Below are 21,654 nucleotides of genomic sequence, written 5' to 3'. Positions count from 1 at the left end.
CTTGTGTTGGTCCAGCATATTAGAGGAGCACCGTGTAGTGCCAGCATGCCACAGGCCTTCTGCCCTTTTTGCTGTAGGCAATAAATAACCCTTTGACTTAACTTCAACCTCTGCGCAAATTCCTGGGGAGAAGTCAGTGGTGTTACAATATAATAGGCCTAATAGCTTTTGCCTCAAAGGTGGTGTTTCAGCTATGTTTCATCATGAGTCCAAACAATGAAAATGTTGAAAGTATATCACTAGAAAAGTGATACAGTATTTAGACTTCTATCAACTATCATAGGCTAAGTAAATTGAAATCAGTAATTGGTTCAAGTCAACAATATACATTTTGATGAGTTGTAAATATTTTCTAACTTTAAAATCATTGCACATATTCGGTTAAGAGTGTCATTCGAAGCTCGGCTAAACTTAAAACAGTAAGTTGATGTAAATAGTGAATCCAGTTTGAGTTTATTATTTAAAACTTTAAGGCATCTTTTGTTTATGTTCTGAAGTTTAACAGGGTTACACTAGCCTACTATTTTTTGTACAGTGTCTATGTTTCTTATTAAGATGTCTTTCAAGAATGATTATATCATGCCTGACATTTGGAAATGATAGAGCTAAAGCAATATGACCTGGGTCAAGCATGAATGATCTGAAAAAAATATTTAAAAAATTATAGAAAAAAGGCTAAAAGCTTTGAGGGTTTAAGGGCTCTGATCACTTTCTTGGGAAAATGTCACTCCCCATGTCTATTAGGTCCTCCTCGGATGAGACTGTCTACACTGCGCAGCATGCTTCGCTGTCATCAACAATAAATCAGTTGACTCTTTAATGAGATCTGGAATGGGTCTCACAAAAGGCCGAAATAATTTGAAGTTGAAAGAGAGCTGAATGTGACAATAGTCGGTGGGATAAGAGCAGAAGATCATCGGAAAGAATATATTCTTTTGTCCATACAAGAAAAAACAACGTCTTTCTAAGAATGGATTCAGCAAGGGAGTAGTGGTGAAGCTTAGATCGGTTCACTCTTCTGAAATTCTGCGGAGCTGGGCTTGCCTGGCGCACTGTCAACGCTGATTCCATTGATAGATGCGCTTGAGTCTCTGGAGCGGTAAGTTGACATATTAAAATGATTTGGTCGGATACAATACAATTACGAAATTCTCTCGTGTTGTTGTTACATTTGTTGAATAATGAACAAAGTTGCTCCGTAAATAAACAGCAAGTGTGCCACGCATGGGTAAAAACTTCACAGTCATTACATAACTTTGCATTCATATAGTTTGGAAATGTATCACAATGTATGTAGGTGTCTAGGCCTGTAGGCTGGTTATTGTTATTCTGTGTCATTCTATTTGAAGATGACTGACTCTGGAGCTGCAAGAAAAATGACCAGAGCAAAATTGGTCATTCTTGGACGTGACAACTGCGGGAAAACTGGTAACGACGGGGTCAATGTTTGTTTCACGTTAGTCTGGCTAATGTGCCCGTTAGCCAACCTCGTTGTGAATAGCATTTTAGTCTATTTAAGGGAGTGTGTTGTTTGGAAAGTATTTAAGATATCATTTCTGTGGGTATCTGCTTACCGTCTGCTTTGTTTAACTAAAGCGCTGTGTGTCAGATTCATCACCAGGCGGTTCATTGGAGAATACGACCACAAAAAGGGTATGAACTCAGCCTTTGAGAATTTATTTTGCCACTCAGTGTCCATATAATGACGTTTTTTGTCTATTTTGCCAGAGGTGACATATGGATGCAGGAAAGTGGTTGATAAAGAAGCTATTGATCTAGAAATATTAGATACAGTAAACAAGGTATTATGTTATATATTGCACTTATAATATCCTATTAACAAGTCACCCAGTCCTTTTCTCTGAAATCATTCTGTTTTATTTGGTCTCTCCCCTTGTTGGAGTGTGTGGGTCCAGCTGCAAACTCGTTGGAAAGTTCCATCAAATGGGGAGATGGATTTCTTATCATGTACTCTGTCACTGACCGCGGCAGCTTTGAATATGTCTCACGTCTGAAAAGGCTCATTGACCATGTCAAACAGACTCTGGGTAAAATACTTTCTCTCTCTCTCTCTCTCTCTCTCTCTCTCTCTCTCTCTCTCTCACACACACACACACACACACACACACACACACACACACAGTATATGTCTCTGCTGAAGGATGTAAGATCCAATAATTTGAACAGGATTAGCTGCTCGACTCTTTACATCATTCTTTATAGGGGAATGTGCAGAATTTGTCTGCTAAGTTGTCATTTTAACAACTGTCTGTTTTACTTCAAGAATTCCCACTGACACAGGTACATTAAACAGAGGTGGAGTGTGGTGTGTGTGTGTGTGTGTGTGTGTGTGTGTGTGTGTGTGTGTGTGTGTGTGTGTGTGTGTGTGTGTGAGAGAGAGAGAGAGAGAGAGAGAGAGAGAGAGAGAGAGGCAAAGAGAAGGAGAGAGAGGAATGGAAAGTAAATCTCTGTCCATTGTCATTTTCTGTTGGCAGGTATCCCCACAGTGATTGTTGCTAACAAGTGTGACATAGAAAATGGCCGTCTAGTGCGGAGAGAAGAAGGGCAGGCTTTGGCTGCGGATCTGAGGTCCCACTCTACTCAGTTTTAGACATCAAAAGCACTTGCATGTTGCATCAGATTTCAATCATTCATTTGTCTGGTGCCATTCAGCAAAATATACAGTAGCTGATTAGTTGTCTGACTTGTGAAAGCACTGATTGACTTGAATATAAGCAAACATGCTTAGGCTTAAGTAAAGTAAAATAGAAACCGCATTTTGTAATTAATAATTTCCGCCAATAACTGACTTCAATTCAAAAGCACTGTTCATGGGTCAACATTTCACATAGGGTCATTCTATGTGAAATGAACCAGTGACTCCCACTCGACCCCCTCACATGTTTATTTAGTGATATTGTGCCTCTACATGTCCAAGGCCTGCACAATTATACCTCCACATTTTCCCCATTTCATGAAGAGTGTGTTTGGCAACTCCAGACTAGTTTAATCTCAGTAACTACTTCAAACGCAAGCGTAAAGTCTGGTGTGCTAACAGTCTATACTTTACAGTGTCATCTGTCACGCCTGTCAATTGACAATGGCCTAAATATGGGATTATCTGTAAAAAGACAAAGATTTATGACCCTCCTGGAAGAATAGCATACACTACAAACCAAAGTGTAGATTGCCACCTTGTAGTCACCTTAAAAGCGTCAGGGCTAACAGTTCTCTTCTGTAATCTGTAATATTATATATAAAATCTGTATATATGTCCAAACCAACACAAATACAAATGTCACAAAAATGAATGTGATTGAGATGAGATATACACTAATAGAGCGAGTGATATTACACATATAGTAGACCATTTGGAAATCCTCCATTTTCCAGAGAAAAATCATTTAGATTTGTTTTAACAAGATCAATAAAGTGCTTGCACAAGAACACAGACTTCAACATCACCTTACAGGGTGACTGTAAGCGTTCAGAATGCCTGCATGTGTGTGTGGTTTTATGTGTGTATGCATGTGTGTGTCAGCCAAACATACCGGCCATAACAACCCCCTTGTTTTTGCTTTTTCATTTTTAACTAGGTGGTGCTATACCTCAAATAAGTGGACATGGGATGGGTTGACATGGCCCCTTGTCCCTACGGTTCTCAAAATATTCAAAACTGTGCCCGGCCTACCCTCCTTTTGGGGGCCCAGTGCAGTGGGTGGGCGATAGATCAAAACAATGGTTCCGTGTCATCCTTGTGGGGCTACATGCCCATCAAGTTTCATGCAGCCCAGTCTTTAAGTGTCCTGGGAATCATCAATTAACTTTTACTATTTACAAGAGAAAAAAAACCGGGACGCAAAAAATATCTTTAAGATGAACTATGCAAGTTTTTTTTGGCTTAATTTACTGACTGATCAGAGTCAGAGTCATTGGAATGGTTATTTTACTTATTCCGTTTTGAATGATGGCTGTCTCGCTTCCCCCAAGTGCCTGTGAGCAGAAAAATCATGCTTAAGTTTGTGCCACCGGGCCAGTGCACTGACAAACAGAAAGTATTGCAGCCTCACGATCATGCTCATGAAAAGGCAGACTGACCGATTGAGGAGTGTTGTAAAATATACACGCTAAAGTTGTAGGGGAAGTTCCTCTTTAAGGACTTGCCAAAACTGGTAAAAAGCTCCAGAAGGGTAAATATGGGTTCATTGGTGTTTTTGCAAATTAACCCATATTTAGGTAATTGTCATTTGACCGATGTGACAGATGTCAAGTGTCTGACATGTGAATGACACTGTTGGCACAGTGGAGTTTGAAGTGGTTACTAAGATAACCTAGTTTGATGTTACCAAAATGGCCACTTCTCTGAAAGTTGGGTATGTGTACACTCATGGAAATATTCAGAATTTGGAAGTATAACTGTGCAGCCCTTCCTTTGCGATGTAGACAATATCAATCTAAAGACAATGGAAGGGGGTAGAGCGGCAAGGTTTTCCCAAATTGGATCATTTCATGTGGAATAACTATAGTGCTTAACTAATATCCTAATATAACAGGAGGTGCAATCTTCACAAAATTAAACTCGAACTCGCATAGAAAACATTCTTGGAATGTGTGGCAAATTTGATGAAATTACATAGGGGGCACTGCAGCAGCTGGCATCTCAAGACATACCTCTGCCAATACCTTGGGATGGTTCTAAGTTCACAAGATTTGCATCAACACATTCAGTGGATGTACGCCAAATGTTGTGGAATTCCATCCCTAGGGACATATACTGTTGATCTGTCACTACACATAATAGTCAAAAGATGAAAGCGATGGTACTTATTGTTCACTTGCCTTGCTGTTTAAACTGTTGAATCAGGCTTCTTAGGGAGACCCACAGCTCCTAGCATAGTGCTATGGTGAGTTATGACGTCAGACTTGGCTTAGTGCTCACCTTCAGCGGAGGTCTGAAATCACAAACTACCTGTAATTGTACAATAGAATTACTGATAATTTGATTCATGTAAGACTGCCAAAACTGAAGCTCCTAGTTAATTAAATCTTTTTACTAGTTTTTAAAGTTGCAGATCTGCATCATTAACCTTCCCTTTTGTCAAGCTGCAGGTGTTTCAATGTTCCATGCAGGTGCAGCTTCTTTGAGTTGTCCGTGGCCGAGAGCACTTCTTCTGTGGAGATTGCTGTGAGTCAGCTGATTCGAGAGGTTCGCGTGGAGTTCAACAGACATCTGCTCGCCCTGGATAAATGTTCACGTATGCTACAGATGAGGCACGCACTCAAGAATAAGCTCACACGCAGCAAGACCATGCAGTGGTGACTTTTGCACACTCTAGATGAAGAAATGTCACCTCATCTATGTGGGAGAGCACAGTACCGTAAGAGAGAATGGGGAATGTCCAACTAGTGTGAAGGTCCCTTTGGAGAGCATGATCAAGTTTTCAGAGGGCATTACTGACCAACATGCATTCAGTCGGAGACTGTGATGTGGGCAACTGTGGGTGAGGCGAAACCATTAAAGAATATCCTACTCTGCAGCAGAAGAATCCTCCAGTCTGTGGCAGAGCAACTGCAGTCAAACTAGAACATTATCTTTTCTAATCTTCATCTCAGCACAGATGTAGATGGTGAACTGAAATTAATTTATGGGTTATAATGAGTAGGTACAAATTCTATATAACATATGTTTAACTTTCAATTGCTTTTGAGCTGAATATAAGTTATGTTTTTTGTTTTTGTTACAACATAAAATTAATTACAAATAAAGATGTCTTGAATCATAGGATTACATAATTAGCCTACACTTATCTTAAACATCATAATGTGTTTGGAATTCATGTTTCACATGTTTTTTGCTCTGATATTACTGTAAACCTCTAATACATATTTGTATATGAGTACAGTATGACCACATCCTTTATAAACCAGTTGAAGTGAAATGAGGAGTGTAATCAAATAAGAACACAAAGCATTGCTTTGTCATTTTAATTGCAAAAATGGTAAAATAAATAAATACAAATTGATCAAATGCTCCTAAAATCTCCACTTCTTTTGATGCTCTGCTAGAACGTCAGGTAAACACTGCATTCAAATAATTTATCACAACAGAGGCTCAAGTACATGACAGAGGTAAAGAAACTCACAAACATCTGGTATAACACAGGATGCCAACAGAATGTGACAAAGAGTTGGTAACATATATGCTGTAAAAATAAAAAGTGATAGTATTCAAAACCCCATGAAAAATACAATTAACCTTTTTTACAAGATGTAGATAACAATATGTAGATTGTGTAATAAATAATTTCCAAAGTTTGCAGCACATCAAGCATACCTCTTGTTTTTGTGTCTCTACGCCAAACAAAGAACCTAAGAGGAAGTACCAGAATTTGACCATACCATAAACAACTCTTAGCACAACATCCAGTGGGAGAAGGTAATGCACATTACCAAAGGGCTTGATATGACTGCTGTGGGTGCAGAAAGGTCACAGTTGTGTTTAGATGAGCTGAGAGAGAACAGTTCAATAAACAACATTATGTTGCAGACTGTAATGCACTGTTGTGAACAGGGGGGAAACAGACGACATAGAAAATCTCACTTTCAGCACACAAGTATACTTGCACAGGGGGGCATTTATCTTTTAACACCTATTTTAATGTTTTGATATTCATCAGCTTCCTTTAGGACAGGTCCTGTAAGTGTATGCAATATGGAACTAGCAGAAACATATGCCATCATCATAAGATTGTTTGTCCCACTCTTGCTTTCAATTCTGAACCTTGAACACATGCAAAGAGCCAAATGGTACTTCTTTAACACTGTTTAACACATTCTCATCCAAACAAATGATCTGAATTGTTTTTCTGAATAAGCACAGTACCCTAATTATTCATCAAGCATGGTCTGAGTATCTGCTCCAGCCGTTATTCCAAAACATGGGCAACTCATTTTTAACATGATAGTTGAGGTAAAATTAGTATATTTTCCCCCTCTCCAGTATAATGAGAAATATGTATAATTTTGGGCACTTTTTTCATTTGCAACACAATCTTTGTAGCTATAGAAAATGAAAATAAAACCTTTGCAAGCGGTCATCAAACATTATTACCGTGACTTTGCTGGTGCATATTCATGTGAGAAGTTCTGTAAATCTGAGTCATGTAAAACAGAGACATGCTCATGGCCATATTCTTTGGGTTTGGGGGAAAATACTCGTTCATTTAAATGGTGCACTTCACCAGAAGAGTTCAACAAATATCTGACATTCACAGTAGTATTTGCCTTGAGGCATGACTGAACTAGATTTAGCATGACTGTAAACTCCACAATAGTATTTGCCTTGAGGCATGACTGAAATAAATTTAGCATGACTGTAAACTCCACAATAGCCGATATTTAATGTTTCATGTTAAGATACTATATACTATATTCAGGTCCAGATGATGGCCTTTATTTGTTTTGCCATGTTCATGTCACTTCAAAAATTGGTCTCATATAAGTCACACACTTCCGATTCAGAGTTACCAGTGCTTTTAAATTGCAGCACATGGAGAAGCAAAGCTGAAATGCACATTGACCAATCCTGGCATTTTCAAGCAGTAATCACTTAAAAAGCAAAATAAATGAATTCCTACAAAATAAAATATTAAAAGACAAAGCATGACAACAACAGTCCTCAAATATCGTACAATGATATTTTTATATAAAGATATATCTTTTGATTTTGTCTGTTCACTTGCAACTTGCCTGGCTTCAAATAACCAGCCCTATTTCTGAAAGTCATGGAAATTGTTGCCTTGAAGTATTATATTTGTTTCAACTCAGATCAAAATGTAAAAATAATATCAGTTCACAGAACAACACACTACAAGGGATTGTAACTAAAGTCTTACCCCGGAAATAAATAAAAATGGTACAAAGGTGTTATGAAAATAATATAATAATACTAATAAGGTTCTGAAAGTGCTGTAGTATATTTACAAATAAAGTTGTTGTGAAACCGAAAAAATAATGTGGCTTGTCTGTAACTGTTCAATGTAATATTCTCTTTATGACACATAGGGCACTCCATAATCAACTACAGAAGGACACATATTTAGGCACTGACCTCACACTACACTTCATCAGAAAACAAAAGCAGGCAGTCCCTATGCCCAGCCCTCCCTCTCCCTGTGAGAATCCGTTCTCTATTTTAAGCAAAGGAAGATTATTTTGATGAAGAGATACACCACACACAAACATTCTTTAAGACAATGAAAAGTAAAGACCAACAATACATGAACCAAACACACCACTTCTGGAAAACATGATGAACATTATTTCTTAAGGCAGTCGCAATATAGGAGATGTCTAATGCTACTAAAGGCCCAAAAGAAGAGGTGAGCGCAGCAGTGTGCACATACTGTAGAAAACACAAGACATAACACATGAAAACAACACTGGTCCTAACTCACACGTGCCTGCTGCCCTCTGTGATAAGTACCCATGAGGAGAACATGAGTAGGCCTATACGGTTGTGCTCTCTACTATAGTCGTTTTCTGTCATTTAAGAGATGAGACATAGAGATTATGGAGAAAGTCATGAGGGAAACCACCAGTAATGACCTTTACATAAGACAACCCAACAAATTGAGAACAAATGTCATTCACAAAGAATTATTATTTTTTAGGCTCTGGTAGTCCTGTGTTCACCGCACCATTTTTAATATGAAGGGGTGGTCATAGGCTCCAGATAAAGGTCCAAACGTTTGATCTAGATGCATTAAATATGGGAATATACAAAACAGTACTCCAGATTAAGTACTACACCAGCATATTATGTTGTGACTGTCAAGCCATCACTCTTGTGCTTATAGGGGTCCTAATTGCTCTTTTCAAGATAAGAAACCACGGCAACTGAGAAACCAAAACAATAAAGAAAGCCCTTAAGATGCTACGTCAGTGTTAAACTGACTAATATTGATTTGATCATAAATTTGAGACCAGTGTGCATAATATGGAAATGTAGGAAGTTCAATGGGACAGGTTTTCCATGTCACCATAAGTCAGCTAGGACAATACAGAATATCACTAACTGCAGTTGGCAAATCAAAATGGTCACATAATAAAGGCATGGTCATTCACAAGCAAGCCGTAGTGGTTGCACCGCTCTTCTAGCTGGACTCTCTGATAATGATATCTTCTTCTTCACTCCAAGGGTCAAGTCTTACAGAAGCAGTACCTGTTACAGATGTTCTTGGTTATGCACAACCTTCAGGTACATTATGTTCAGATTCCATTAAGAACTTAAGACATTTCCCTGCTATATTTGGATTCAGAAACATTTGGCAGTTGAGAATTCAACAAATTATATGCAAAGTTAATCTTAAAAAAATAAAGAAAATATATTTACAGAATGTTTCCAGTCCTACCACTTTAATTAGAAATAATTGTTTTATGAAACAGAAATGCACTTGTAAAGATTTGTACCTTAACATTTCAACACTAGGAAGACCTGAATATTTTCCCCACATATGTAAAAAATAACGTAAATCATTGTTCTCTCCTTTTACCTTTAACTTCAAATGTTTGAGCAAAAGCTTCAAGTTCCCCATCCCCACCCCCCAAAAAAAGAACGCCCATAGCACTTTGACAGGTACTTCTTCTATATCGCTTACTAAACCTGCTGATCTTTAGCGAAAGGTCTTCGCTTAGCAGTTGGGTGTGAGTTGAACAAGCCTGAGATGAGATCTGCACTAATGTACACCATCCAAGTCATCTTCAACCATCAACTCTCATCCCCTCTTGAACCCATTCATCTCCACGGCCTTAACAGCACAGTTCTTGTCAGCAGTGCTTCAGGATGTAAAAAAGACGAAGAGATGAAGAATAGAATCCAGACCAAGGCCAGAATTAAGTCCATTGGCATGTGACCACACAAATCCAAAACACTGGCTAAAAAAACTATGGCATGTATCTCGTACACAATGAGCACTGGTGCAGACGGGAATCCACCTAGCCTTCAGATTATTGGGATGGGGTCCCTTTGGAGCATGAGCTTTTGGGGAGTTAGTCGTGATGACTGGATGTAGGAAAAGGACATAGTTGGTGAGCCAGTGGTAAGAATGACAGATGCTTGTCAGACACAATAATGAAAGAAACAGGAGAAATACACTGAGGAGTTGCTTGCTTGATGACCGCTGCAGAGCTGTGTTTTGGTTTCAGAATGGTGGAGAGGTTGGTGAAGAAGCTTCAAATGGGAATTCAGATCTCTCTCACTGCAGAGCGATGCCCCCTAAAGACCCATCCCCATAAAGAGGCGCTACGGCGACTGTTGCAGGCACACGTTGGCGTGATGTTTGAAACCTTTATTACTATTATTATTACTAGCGTTGTTCATTAGAGTCATCAGGATCCTCCTTTACACTGACGTTAGTAGACCTTGATCATCCTCTACACTGACGTTATAGACCTTGAAATTACATACTGCTGGTACTGGACAAACGCCTCGGCCTCTCTGACTGGCAGTCAGGAAACCCATCCTCACGGACACTTCAATGACGAGATGAAAAAAGAAACTGTACTTTGATTGGCAACTTTGGACACCTTACCAAGGTGCTGAAGGGGTTTTCCTAGACGGGTAGCTCACAGTTGTCCACAGATGGCTAGGTGTTATTTGGCTCCCTCCACAGGTCTGGGGGGTATTGCCTGGGCTGGAGGGGGCTCCGCGTCCGGGGCTTTGCTGAGGTTACTGCTGTTGCCAGTGCTGTTGAGGACGTCCTCCTCCTTCTCCTGCTCCTCTTGCTCATCTGTGTTGCCATTCTTTGAGATGTCCGTGCTGCTGCTGCTGCTGCTGCTGTTGCTGTTGCTGTTACTGTTACCGTTGATGTTGTCACTGACGCTCCCACAGTGTGTGTGCTTGGAGCTGGGCAGGTCTGTGTCACCGTTAGCCAGGCCACTGGGGTTGGGTGGTGCTTCAGGAAGGGGCGGGAGGCAGATGCCCAGGCCGCTGGGGTTGGATGGTGCTTCAGGAAGGGGCGGGACGCAGATGCCCAGGCCGCTGGGGTTGGGTGGTGCTTCAGGAAGGGGCGGGAGGCAGATGCCCAGGCCGCTGGGGTTGGATGGTGCTTCAGGAAGGGGCGGGAGGCAGATGCCCAGGCCGCTGGGGTTGGATGGTGCTTCAGGAAGGGGCGGGAGGCAGATGCCCAGGCCGCTGGGGTTGGATGGTGCTTCAGGAAGGGGCGGGAGGCAGATGCCCAGGCCGCTGGGATTGGATGGTGCTTCAGGAAGGGGCGGGAGGCAGATGCCTTGGATGAGGCGGACCAGACCCTTGACTTTCTCCAGAGACACCTGCATATCCTTCTGGCGTGCAAGCACTGTGTTCTTGGTCTCCATGCATTTCTTTTGGGAAAGGTCAAAGGCATAGCTTACTCACACATAAGGCCCAAACAAAGGGACTGTACAGTCTGCCAAAAGCATTGAAATTGTGTTTTGCAGCGTTTACTTTCAAATAACTCAGAAACTAAGTACAAAATACTTCAGTGCAAGTGTGTAAAGACAGACAGAAAATGAAGACTATTTTGTATTCTGGAGTCTTACTGTTATTGAGCTGCTCAGCTGTTTGACTCTTTGTTCAAGATGCTCCCTTTCTTGCCTCAGATCCTCCCTCCATTTCACCAGTTTCTGCTTCTCCTCCTCTTTTGCTGTTAGGAAAATAAAATATACGAGATATTACAGAATATTTTTTGAACAGTGGCCCTGATACTATAGAAATCATCATACGTGTTATTGTATTATATGACTAATGATTTGAATATATAGAAATGAATGTATGTCTTAAGGGATTATCTGACTCATGCTGTCAGATCCATTATCACTGTCAGAGTGGCCTTCTGTCAGTGCTGTTATACTGCAGTTCTACATCAGCAGCTGAGGAGTTCCTCAGCCTGGTCATTTCATCCATCAGACTGACAAACATGTCAAGATTTCAGGCTACAGCGTCCGCTGTCTGGGGAGAGGAGTGGTTCTGACCGTGACCAAGAAACACACACGAGAGCCAGCTATGATCCAGACAGACACAGCTACTGCACCCATCATGCACTATACTACACATAAGCCACTGTGGTCCATCAATGTTACAAACGGCTCGTTTACTGTTAAACCTCACCTTCTTTGTATGCAATATATGAATGGACTATAGCAAGTGTTCCAGGCCATGGGATTGCTTCTTCCTTCTTCATCATCTATCAAGCAAAAAGAGGTGAAGTTAAGTTCCCTCTTAAAGTATTCCAAAATGATGAGGGACAGCACCATTATACACACAATAATGTAAAATGATGTTATGAAGGTATAGTCATAATACCAACCTGATACCGTACTGGGATATACAAACCTTTCTTATTTTCTTACCCACAAGCTAGTTTTGACGGATAACTTGACCACTCACTCAAACCACACGGACAAAAATAAAATTTAACAGTGAAAATGTAATTTTGACTAAAAATAAAATTAGACTAATAATAAAAAATGAAACATGGATGTCCAAAACAGAAGACACAACTAAACTTACAAAGTAGGGAACAGCCTTCAAAATGGATGCCTACTCTGATGCTGGGTTACTGTATATACACGGTTGGTCATCTACCCTCACTGCTTTTGACACCTCACCCCTGAATGAAGGCCACTGGCTCTTTAAGGAGTAGGCAATTACCTGATCATGGCATTTTGGGCAAATCCACATGCCCTTGGGAATGGTTTTCAGGGGTGGATCCAGGCAGTCCAGATGAAAGACACGTGAGCATGTATCACACATTAGCAACTGACCACTGCGTCTGCACACAGTGCAGAAGTCCTCATGGATATCTCCCTGTCAGGAAGAATGGCACCAATCAGTATCAGAGCTGCTCGCTGCTCTACCAGCTACAGTGAAGCTAATGGGGAGCACAAGGGAGGTACTGTAGGCTCTGGGATTGGCTTTGTGTGACCCATCCATATCGCACAATAATCTGCAGTATCAGGCTTCCCCAAAACTATGAATAGCTGCTGTGAATCTTATAAAAACAAGTAGAATAGTGGACATGTTTTCATGCCGTACAGTACAACTTGGGCTACAAAATTGGCTCTGCTCTAAAATGTCTACTAGAAACTAGAAATGTCTATGAGTGGGCAACTCTTTTCTCTCCAAACTAAAAAATACAAATAAAGCAACCCTAACATGGGCAAGTGGGGAGTCAGGGAGGGGACAGGCAACTGTTCACTTTGTAAGGCCATGGACATCCTCAACACAGAAAAGGACAAAAGGTGATGGATGGAGGTGTGTTATGGAGCTGAGGAGGATTTCTTCAAGGGCACTACTGTGGTTGCAGTGTGTTCTGAGAGCAGCATAATCCATCAAGCCAAACTGGACTAAATCCACGGCCGATTCCCATGGACATAAAACAGGCTGCCTGGGCTGGCTGTAATGAGCTACTGAACGTGACGTGTGTGCTTCCTCCTGGAGCTAGTGTGCCATGGAGACTCTGGCAGCTACTTACATCCCCAGAGCTGGGGCTGGGCAGAGGAAGAGTGTGTGGGTGGACGGGTAAAGAAGGCCCCCCGGAGCCGGAGTCGGGGCCCCTGGGGGCCTGGGGGGCCGAGTGGCGGCCGGTGGGGATGGCGGGGGGATGAAGGCCCAACTCCGACACACTGCTGTATTTAGGAGGGCGACCTGAATGAGATGAGACAGACGGGACAAAAACCAAAACAAAAAAAAAAAGGAAAAAACAAAAAAAGGAAGCAGGGAACAGAAAAGCAAACATTTGTCTGACATACCTTTGACAAGGAGTCCTCATTGGCTAGCACAGAGAAAGGAGGCGAAGCAGAGATTAGGTAAGCATCGGGTGAGTGGGGAATATCGGGTTAGTTAGGGGACAGGGAAGCACAGCACCAGCCAGCATCAAACAGTAAACTCAGGTCTCCACCCAGAGAGAGTGTGAGGACAAACAACAGACACACGCATCACACTGCTCTTATGTTGCTGTTAGCAACCTATGGCTTCTTTCATTATTTCTGTTTTGCTTATTCATTCTCTGCTACAAAAAAGAGACAGATATAGTATGTTCATGTTGATCTGTATACTCACCTGGTTTATGTCAAATAGAAATTTGTCAACTTCTTTACCACCATTTGCTCATTTTCCTCACTTGACAAAGTCCTATGCCAGATAATAAAACATCTCTGCTCTTTCACTTTGAATAAATGGAATGTTGAGGTTTAAGTTTATGAAACACAGAGAGACTGTGGAGTTGAGGAGCCAGAGTGGAGCTGTGGAGGTTTAAGTTTATGAGACACAGAGTAGAGTTGAGGAGCCAGAGTGGAGCTGTGCCAGGCTGTCCCCACTCATGGAATGTGTTGTACAACTGTTGGCCAGTCTAATGACTGTGTGTCAAATCCCCTCACTCACTATTCATTTCTGTCAAACACATGAGAGAGAGAGAGAGAGAGTCCTGAAACAATGCCTCAGACCAGGTGCTAAGGACATTACATAACAGTCTGCTGGTTACACCAGAGAGTCTAACTGACAAAGTTGTGTGTCACTGAACAATATGAAAAGGTGCTCTAATGTAATGTAGGCCTAAATATTTGTTTTCTGGTGAGTGTATTTTGATATGGACATTTTCACCATCAGCAAGCATCAGCATTAGCGATAGTATTAAATGTTAGCAGGGCAAGCATGCATCTTTGGCTCGACTTGGGTATAACAAACCACATCATATTCATGAGCATAAAACACAAAAAACAGCAGAAAAATAGCGGTTCTTCTTTAAAGACTATCTTCTTTGATCAACTGTAGAAAACGTACCATGTTTTGACAGAGCGTAGCTGAATGACAGTAGGCCCCTGTATCCGAGGGGGAAGCGACCGTGTTTTGGATAGCCGAAACCGTAGATAGCAGCAAACACCATATGTAACTTGTCAAAAAAAGGAAGCACTACCACGCTTCTGAACTCACACCTAGTAGTGCACTACCACGCTTCTGAACTCACGTCTAGTAGTGCACTACCACGCTTCTGAACTCACGTCTAGTAGTGCACTACCACGCTTCTGAACTCGCGTCTAGTAGTGCACTACCACGCTTCTGAACTCGCGTCTAGTGGTGCACTACCACGCTTCTGAACTCACGTCTAGTGGTGCACTACCACGCTTCTGAACTCACGTCTAGTGCTTCATGGGAAATGACCAATCATGTGGAGAGGGAGAAGGCTCACCAGAGCACACACAGATGGCTTTTACTGCAGTTGTATTTTATCATGATGCAGCAATAGAGAGAGTTTCTAAAATCATTTTGATGGCCATAAACTCTTCATAGGGCGAACAACGTTTCTGCCGCACTCTGAGCAGGTCTTAACACCTGTAAAATAGCCATAGGAAGTTGCTGTTCGGGTAGGAACACTGCCCCTCCCTTCTCCGAAATCAATAGATATAATCAATAGATATGCTACTTAGAGGAATCCGGAGCTATCTTGCTACAGACTGCTGTCCGTGCATTCCCTCCATATTGTATCGGAATTGAGCTTACAGTTTGATGCAAAGATGCTTCTCAACTGCAGGGGGACCCCCAGAAGCATCTCAACTGCAGGGGGACCCCAAAAGCATCTCAACTGCAGGGGGGACCCCAGAAGCATCTTATTTACTGCTGTTTTAAATATTATTTCCCTGACATCTCCAACTTTTGGCGGAGGGGAACCATGGGCAACTGAAATTGCAGACACTGTGCTATCGAATACAGGGGCGTTCAACTGCACTTGCACTTTACAGCTTTGCATTTACAACATGAGTGCAAATCATGCATGAAACCATCTTGAAGTGTCTGTTCTGGTGCATCACTAGTCTATGCTTGTAGAGTTGAGAGTCGTGTTCCCAACGTATGCACATGCCAGCAGGCTGCTTACGGCCGACAGGTACAGTTCCACTCAGACTGACCTCGCTTTCTGGTGCCTTGATGGAGAGGGGTGTTCAGGTAGGTCACAGCTGTCTTCTTCCGCTGAGAACAGAAAGAATCCATAAACTGACAGAACAGCTTATTCTTAAAAAACGCTTTGTATCTCGGCATAAATAAATGAATTGAAATGTATTGACTTTAATCTCATACTAAAAATGTATTCCGGAAAAAATATTATTATGTACTAAAACTAACTGTTGAGTTAAAGCAACATCCTACCAATTAAAAAACAATTACATTTTGTTTGCACTCCGAAATTAAAACTACAAGACTTTCCAGATCCTAGTGAATGCTGTTGATGAAACCAACGCTATGCTCCTACGAGGTGCGGTGCAAGCCTCCGGTGCTGTGCAAGAGGAGAGCTACGAGGGGCTGTGCAAGACTCCGGTGCTGTGCAAGAGGAGAGCTACGAGGGGCTGTGCAAGACTCCGGTGCTGTGCAAGAGGAGAGCTACGAGGTGCGGTGCAAGCCTCCGGTGCGGTGCAAGCCTCAGGTGGAGAGCTGCGCGGTGCTTTACCTCAGGCTCAAACACAGCCCCACTGTACACGGGGTTCGCTGTGGTGCGCCGCTTCCTCTCTTGTCTCCGACTCTGGATGTCTGAAGGAACACACAGGAGAAAGAGACGTCAATCACAGCTCCAGTCAGACCTGCTGACACGCTGCCCTAGGCTGCTTATTACTTCAAACGGTAGATCATAGCTGAACAACTACGCTTATTTGAGGAAGTCAAGACAGCACGCTGCTTACCTTCTAAATGGCCATGTGTCACTAGCCCAAGGGACACCATGAAGGCAAGTTTCTAAAAAGGAGCAAAAAGTTATTTAATTTAGACACAATTCCACGTTATCTAGACACATCCACATCATTCAGCATGATGACTGAAGAGATATACCTCAGGACTCTCCTCTTGTTTGGGAGGGGGAGGGGGTGGGGGAGGGGGAGGAGGGGAGGGGATGGTCACAGAGACAGGAGATGGGGTCGTGGCCACCCTCAGGGACGGCTTGGGTTCTGCTCCATCCCGAATGATCTCAGCCTAGACAATAGGAAAATCATAGAAAGCAGTTTTGTTGTTACAGTATAAAACAAAATACTTTTGGAAAATGTCAAACGTATGAATTATTCAGAAAGCAGGACAACAACTCTTTCAAAATATCCCTGTGAACTGTGATCCCTGTGTCAGCATTTGCATTTTAATGCATTTATTACTTGTCTTTGGCCCTGATGAATCTAACATTGAAAAACACTTGAAGCTAATAACCAGGATTCATGGCATATACTGTAGAATTGCAATGTTATGATTGGCTTTCATGATCATTTCTGACAATAAAAAGTACTCTTTCCTAGGTGCTCATGAGGTAACTACCTATAGTATAGTTTAAAGGAGGAAAAACAGTCTGGTCACCAGGAGAATGGTTCAAAAGGGTTGTACTTGAGCTTTTGTCATGAGTGTATTTTAAAATGCAATAAACCAATGAAAGTGCCATTTCCCATTCCCTTTAAAAACCTGGCACACTTGCACCTACAGAAGATGCATTGCTTCCATAATGAATGCAAAAGGCCGGACCCAAAACGCCAAACTCAAGTCTGAACTCAGTTCTGTTCAATTCTATTCTGTGTAGGCTACAATATTAAGTAAATTATATGGTTTTGGTTACTAGTAAGAGTAGAGATGAAAATGTGAGGGAGACCAAGTAAAAACGGGCAGAGTGGACTTTTAGTTATGAGATACGTTCTGAGGGCAGCACTGCTAAAAACTGCAATCATATAGCCTATGTCCAGCATTTAATCCTCATTCTCAAAAGTATTTTTTTGACATTGACATGTTGTTGTTTTTCAGTATACTGTACAAAGACTGGTAAAAAAAAACCTTCTAACGCTAGGCCATGAAAATGTGATGGAGTCAGCAGGCCTACATAGCCCTGTGCCACCATTATTTCAAGCAATATTTCAAAGACCATCATTTAAATTAATTCTATACAGAATTAGACTATGAAAATAGTGTGGTGCAAAAATAGTAAGCTACTGTATGTCAGTAGTTAATCAACATTCACAAAGAAACCTATTTTGAGAATTAAGGCTATGTGTGTGCTTTAAATTTATACACAAGGCTGTGATTGGTCAACTCGCCCTGTGTGTTCAGCCGGCTGCTTCAAGCAAGCTGTGGCTACTAGTTCGCGAACATAAACTTTGCAAATAGGCTAAACTCAAACATATTTTGGTTACAATGACGTTGTTATCCGATTGTAAACTGTCTATCTGTTGTTCTTTTTGCGCCGAATGTAAAGGCATCTGCATTTTATCGACGCAAAACGTTATTCACCAGCACATCAGTGAGGGTGTTTAAGTCATCTGCATCCACGCACAGACGTATGGGCGTAAAAATAGCAGTCACTTTCAAAATAAAAGCAACGATGGTGATTTGCGTGTATTATCTCTATGCGAGGCGCTTGATTGCTGTTTTTTCACGGACCTTACGCGGGCCGGTCAGGGAGAGCCCGCGGGCCGGATGTGGCCCGGATGTGGGCCGGATGTGGCCAGCGGGCCGGATGTTGCCCATGTATGCTCTAGATAGTGCACTCTCACCTTAGCATCAGCGCTGAGGAAGCTGGCCTGCTGGAGAGGGGATGTGGTCAGTTGGATGGGGGCGATGGTGGCCGGGGTGGTGATGACGATGCCCGTGAGCTGTGTGCTGGTCAGGGTCTTGGTGATGGTGGTGCCGGACTGTCCGTTGAGGATCCGGAGCTGCGTGATGGCGCCGGGGGCTGCAGGCATGGAGGCGGCGCTGAGCTTGGTTGCCAACATGACGGGCCTCTGCAGCAGCTGGGGGGCCGCCAACATGGGGGGCAGAGAGCTGGCGGTGGGGGCCGGAGCGATGGGCACTGCGGTGACGGGCGAGGCTGGTTTGGGTCGCACCTGCACACACACGAGGCAGATATCAGATATCAGTCCTGTGCTGACGTCTCTCCCACTTATTAATGAAAAAAAGCTCGCTCATTACAGCACTCGCGCAACACTTTACTGAGGGGAATATACAATGTAGTCAATGGCTCTGAGATGGACACAGCATGAGCCATCTAAGCTGAAATCTCAAGTGTTTGGCACTCAGCAATCCCTTGGGTTAGAGCCAGGGTTAGGGTTCGGGTTCGGCACCCTTATCTTCATGTGCCACACACACGCACACGCACGCACGCACGCACGCACGCACGCACGCACGCACGCGCACGCACGCACGCACGCACGCACGCACGCACACACTAATGCGTCATCTGAGTGCACAGCATCATCATCCAAAAGACATGACATGCTCAACTGCAGTGCAAAAGCAACAGGATATTTACAAAGGCTGTCATCTCTCATGAGGACCTGAAATCTCTCTTGGCCAAAACTGAGCTGAGAGCCTTGAGGTTCTAAGTCAGTTCTACTTAGTCACTCAGGTGAACACACAGAACCGTGATCCAGCCACTGATGGATGAACTACTTCCAGTATGTTCCAGTAGGAAGCCAAAGGCTGGGCGGGTGAGCTGACCTAGATCTCCCCCTTCTGTCTGTCCCAGCAAGAGCACTATTAAACAACAATAAGTACTCTAAAAGTATGCTTGTAAAACTAATGATTGGTGTGTGTCTTATGAAAGGTACATTGTGAAGATGGTCAACAATGGAAACCCTGGGAAGCCACTGCACTGTGTTTCCTTCGGGGTTTCTGTTCTAGTTCTCATCTGGATATCTATTCTTCACACTTTGCTTCTTTTGGCAAAACAAAAAAAATATGTTGAATTTTCAAAGTCCATGTCCATATCCACAGGAGAGTCCTTTCTCTGGGTGAGCATATGCAGTGACTGTACACTGTGGACAAATAGCCTGTCATATTGACACAAACACACAGGCCATGCTACAGTATGTTCACCGTAGGGTTAAGCTGCAGGAGAATACCCTGTCCTATTGACACACACACACACAGGCCATGCTACAGTATGTTCACCGTAGGGTTAAGCTGCAGGAGAGAAGCAGTCATCAAGTCAACTGGAGCAACGGCCAAATAAAAGCGACAGGTGAACAGAAACACACATGACATCTCAGCAACACAGCACGGGTGGGTGACACACACACACACTCACGACATCTCAGCAACACAGCACGGGTGGGTGACACACACACACACTCACGACATCTCAGCAACACAGCACGGGTGGGTGACACACACACACACTCACGACATCTCAGCAACACAGCACGGGTGGGTGAGGATGGGGTGGGAGGTGGAGAAGACACACTCACACGTACACTAATAAGAGCAATAGAGTGGAATACACACAATACATTACACCCTGGAGAACACTGGACTCATGCAAAGGAGACAAAGCAGGGCACACACACACACACACACACACACACACACACACACACACACACACACACACACACACACACACACACACACACACACACACACACACACACACACACACACACACACACACACACACACACACACACACACAGACATTCACAAAGCACAAAAGCAGGAAGCAGCAACAAAAAGGAGAATTTCTCTCAATATTCACATAATCCTCCTATAGTCATGGGGAGAGAGTCGCCGGGCCTTTTGAATTGTGATCAAAACTGCTGAACAGAGGGATAGATCACTCCTATATTAACTATGTGCAATAAGGAAGATTGAGGGAAGAAAAAAATACACCTGACCATTTTCAGGACTGTGATCTCCCACCCACTACAAGAACGCTGGGGAATTTTCTGCCAAACCAAATCTCCCATATTAACCATTTGCTTTAAGCATCTATTGATTTGTTTTTGCTCACTGAGCCTATAAGCAGCCTCACACAAGTGTTGCCAATGAAACACTCTGCTGGTCTGTCATAAAGAAATGTAGTTCTTCAGTGTTACTGAGTATACAGGTGATTTGAGTGTGTATTGGGTGGAGGGAGGGGGTGGGGCAGTGACACAGGAGAGAGACTCTAGGACAGGTGGGAGGAGAGAGGGTTTCCATGGAGACGAACCTGTGGTAGAAAGGTGGGTCGAGGCGTCAGTCTGGGAGGAGGAACAAAGTGTGGAACTTTGATAGGCTGGGTGGTGGCCTGCACCTGTGACGTGAGACCGCCCATTTGTGAACACACATAAACACAAACATACACACACGTGCACGCGTACACACACACAGAAGAGACTACACTTGCAGCACAGTCCCACATGTGCATGGGCTACTGGTGACCGGCGGCTAAGGGGGCTGATGCTCCACAGGATGCTCCAGTGGCGTGCCCACAGAGTAGTCTGAGGAAGGGCTGTTGGCCCGAAACGTCACAATGTGGTGAATAAAAGAAAGAAAGAAATCATTTTGGAGCCCTAGTGTGCGGACTTCTTTGTTCTTTTACTGTTGCCTTTTTTGAGTCCAGCACCTACTTTAAAACACTCAGATGTGCGCACCCGCTCTTACACTAGTGCCCACAGAGTAGAGCACGTGGATTTGGATGCACAACTTGATGAAAGATGTCATCTTACAGTAGCACCATGGCAGGCCAAGACATGATCCTACATGTTGTGATTATGAATGGAGTTTGACCGCTTCCTTTCTCTATTGTAAAAGCTAAATCTAACCTGCTGAAATTAGTATAATCTCAATTAATCTCCTTCAATGCTTTCTGCTTGATCTTGACAGTCTGAATTTTTAGTCAAGTGATA

The 21,654-nt window shown here is 42.9% G+C and overlaps 2 protein-coding genes across 5 annotated transcripts in view; one reads left to right on the top strand and one right to left on the bottom strand.

The window, feature by feature from the left end:
* Nucleotides 1-1,023: 1,023 nt before the first annotated feature.
* On the top strand, nt 1,024-5,958 carry zgc:110699 (uncharacterized protein LOC325371 homolog). The gene is made up of 7 exons (XM_062548867.1): nt 1,024-1,099; nt 1,350-1,428; nt 1,597-1,653; nt 1,729-1,802; nt 1,904-2,048; nt 2,496-2,589; nt 5,131-5,958. Exons 2-7 carry the CDS (start codon nt 1,350-1,352, stop codon nt 5,318-5,320), a joined length of 639 nt encoding a protein of 212 aa, XP_062404851.1. The 5' UTR covers nt 1,024-1,099; the 3' UTR covers nt 5,321-5,958.
* A 335-nt stretch (nt 5,959-6,293) lies between these two features.
* Nucleotides 6,294-21,654, bottom strand: part of phf21aa (PHD finger protein 21Aa) — a 50,632-nt gene continuing 35,271 nt past the window's right edge. For 3 of the 4 annotated variants that reach the window (XM_062548863.1, XM_062548865.1, XM_062548862.1), the window contains exons 8-18: nt 20,976-21,059; nt 18,544-18,873; nt 16,853-16,993; nt 16,708-16,759; nt 16,479-16,558; nt 15,943-16,003; nt 13,515-13,687; nt 12,692-12,847; nt 12,149-12,224; nt 11,581-11,684; nt 6,294-11,382 (exon numbers count right to left, since the gene is read on the bottom strand). In XM_062548863.1, coding sequence (XP_062404847.1) covers nt 10,654-11,382; nt 11,581-11,684; nt 12,149-12,224; nt 12,692-12,847; nt 13,515-13,687; nt 15,943-16,003; nt 16,479-16,558; nt 16,708-16,759; nt 16,853-16,993; nt 18,544-18,873; nt 20,976-21,059 — 1,986 coding nt within the window. In that variant the 3' untranslated portion in view covers nt 6,294-10,653. The remainder of the gene's footprint in view (nt 11,383-11,580; nt 11,685-12,148; nt 12,225-12,691; nt 12,848-13,514; nt 13,688-15,942; nt 16,004-16,478; nt 16,559-16,707; nt 16,760-16,852; nt 16,994-18,543; nt 18,874-20,975; nt 21,060-21,654) is intronic. The other variant, XM_062548866.1, reaches the window with a different exon arrangement.

This window comes from Sardina pilchardus, chromosome 11 (genome assembly GCF_963854185.1).
Source record: "Sardina pilchardus chromosome 11, fSarPil1.1, whole genome shotgun sequence".
In the NCBI taxonomy this organism is placed as follows: Eukaryota; Metazoa; Chordata; class Actinopteri; order Clupeiformes; family Clupeidae; genus Sardina; species Sardina pilchardus.
The sequence above is the reverse complement of the archived record's forward strand: the minus strand, read 5'-3'. Positions and strand labels throughout refer to the sequence as shown.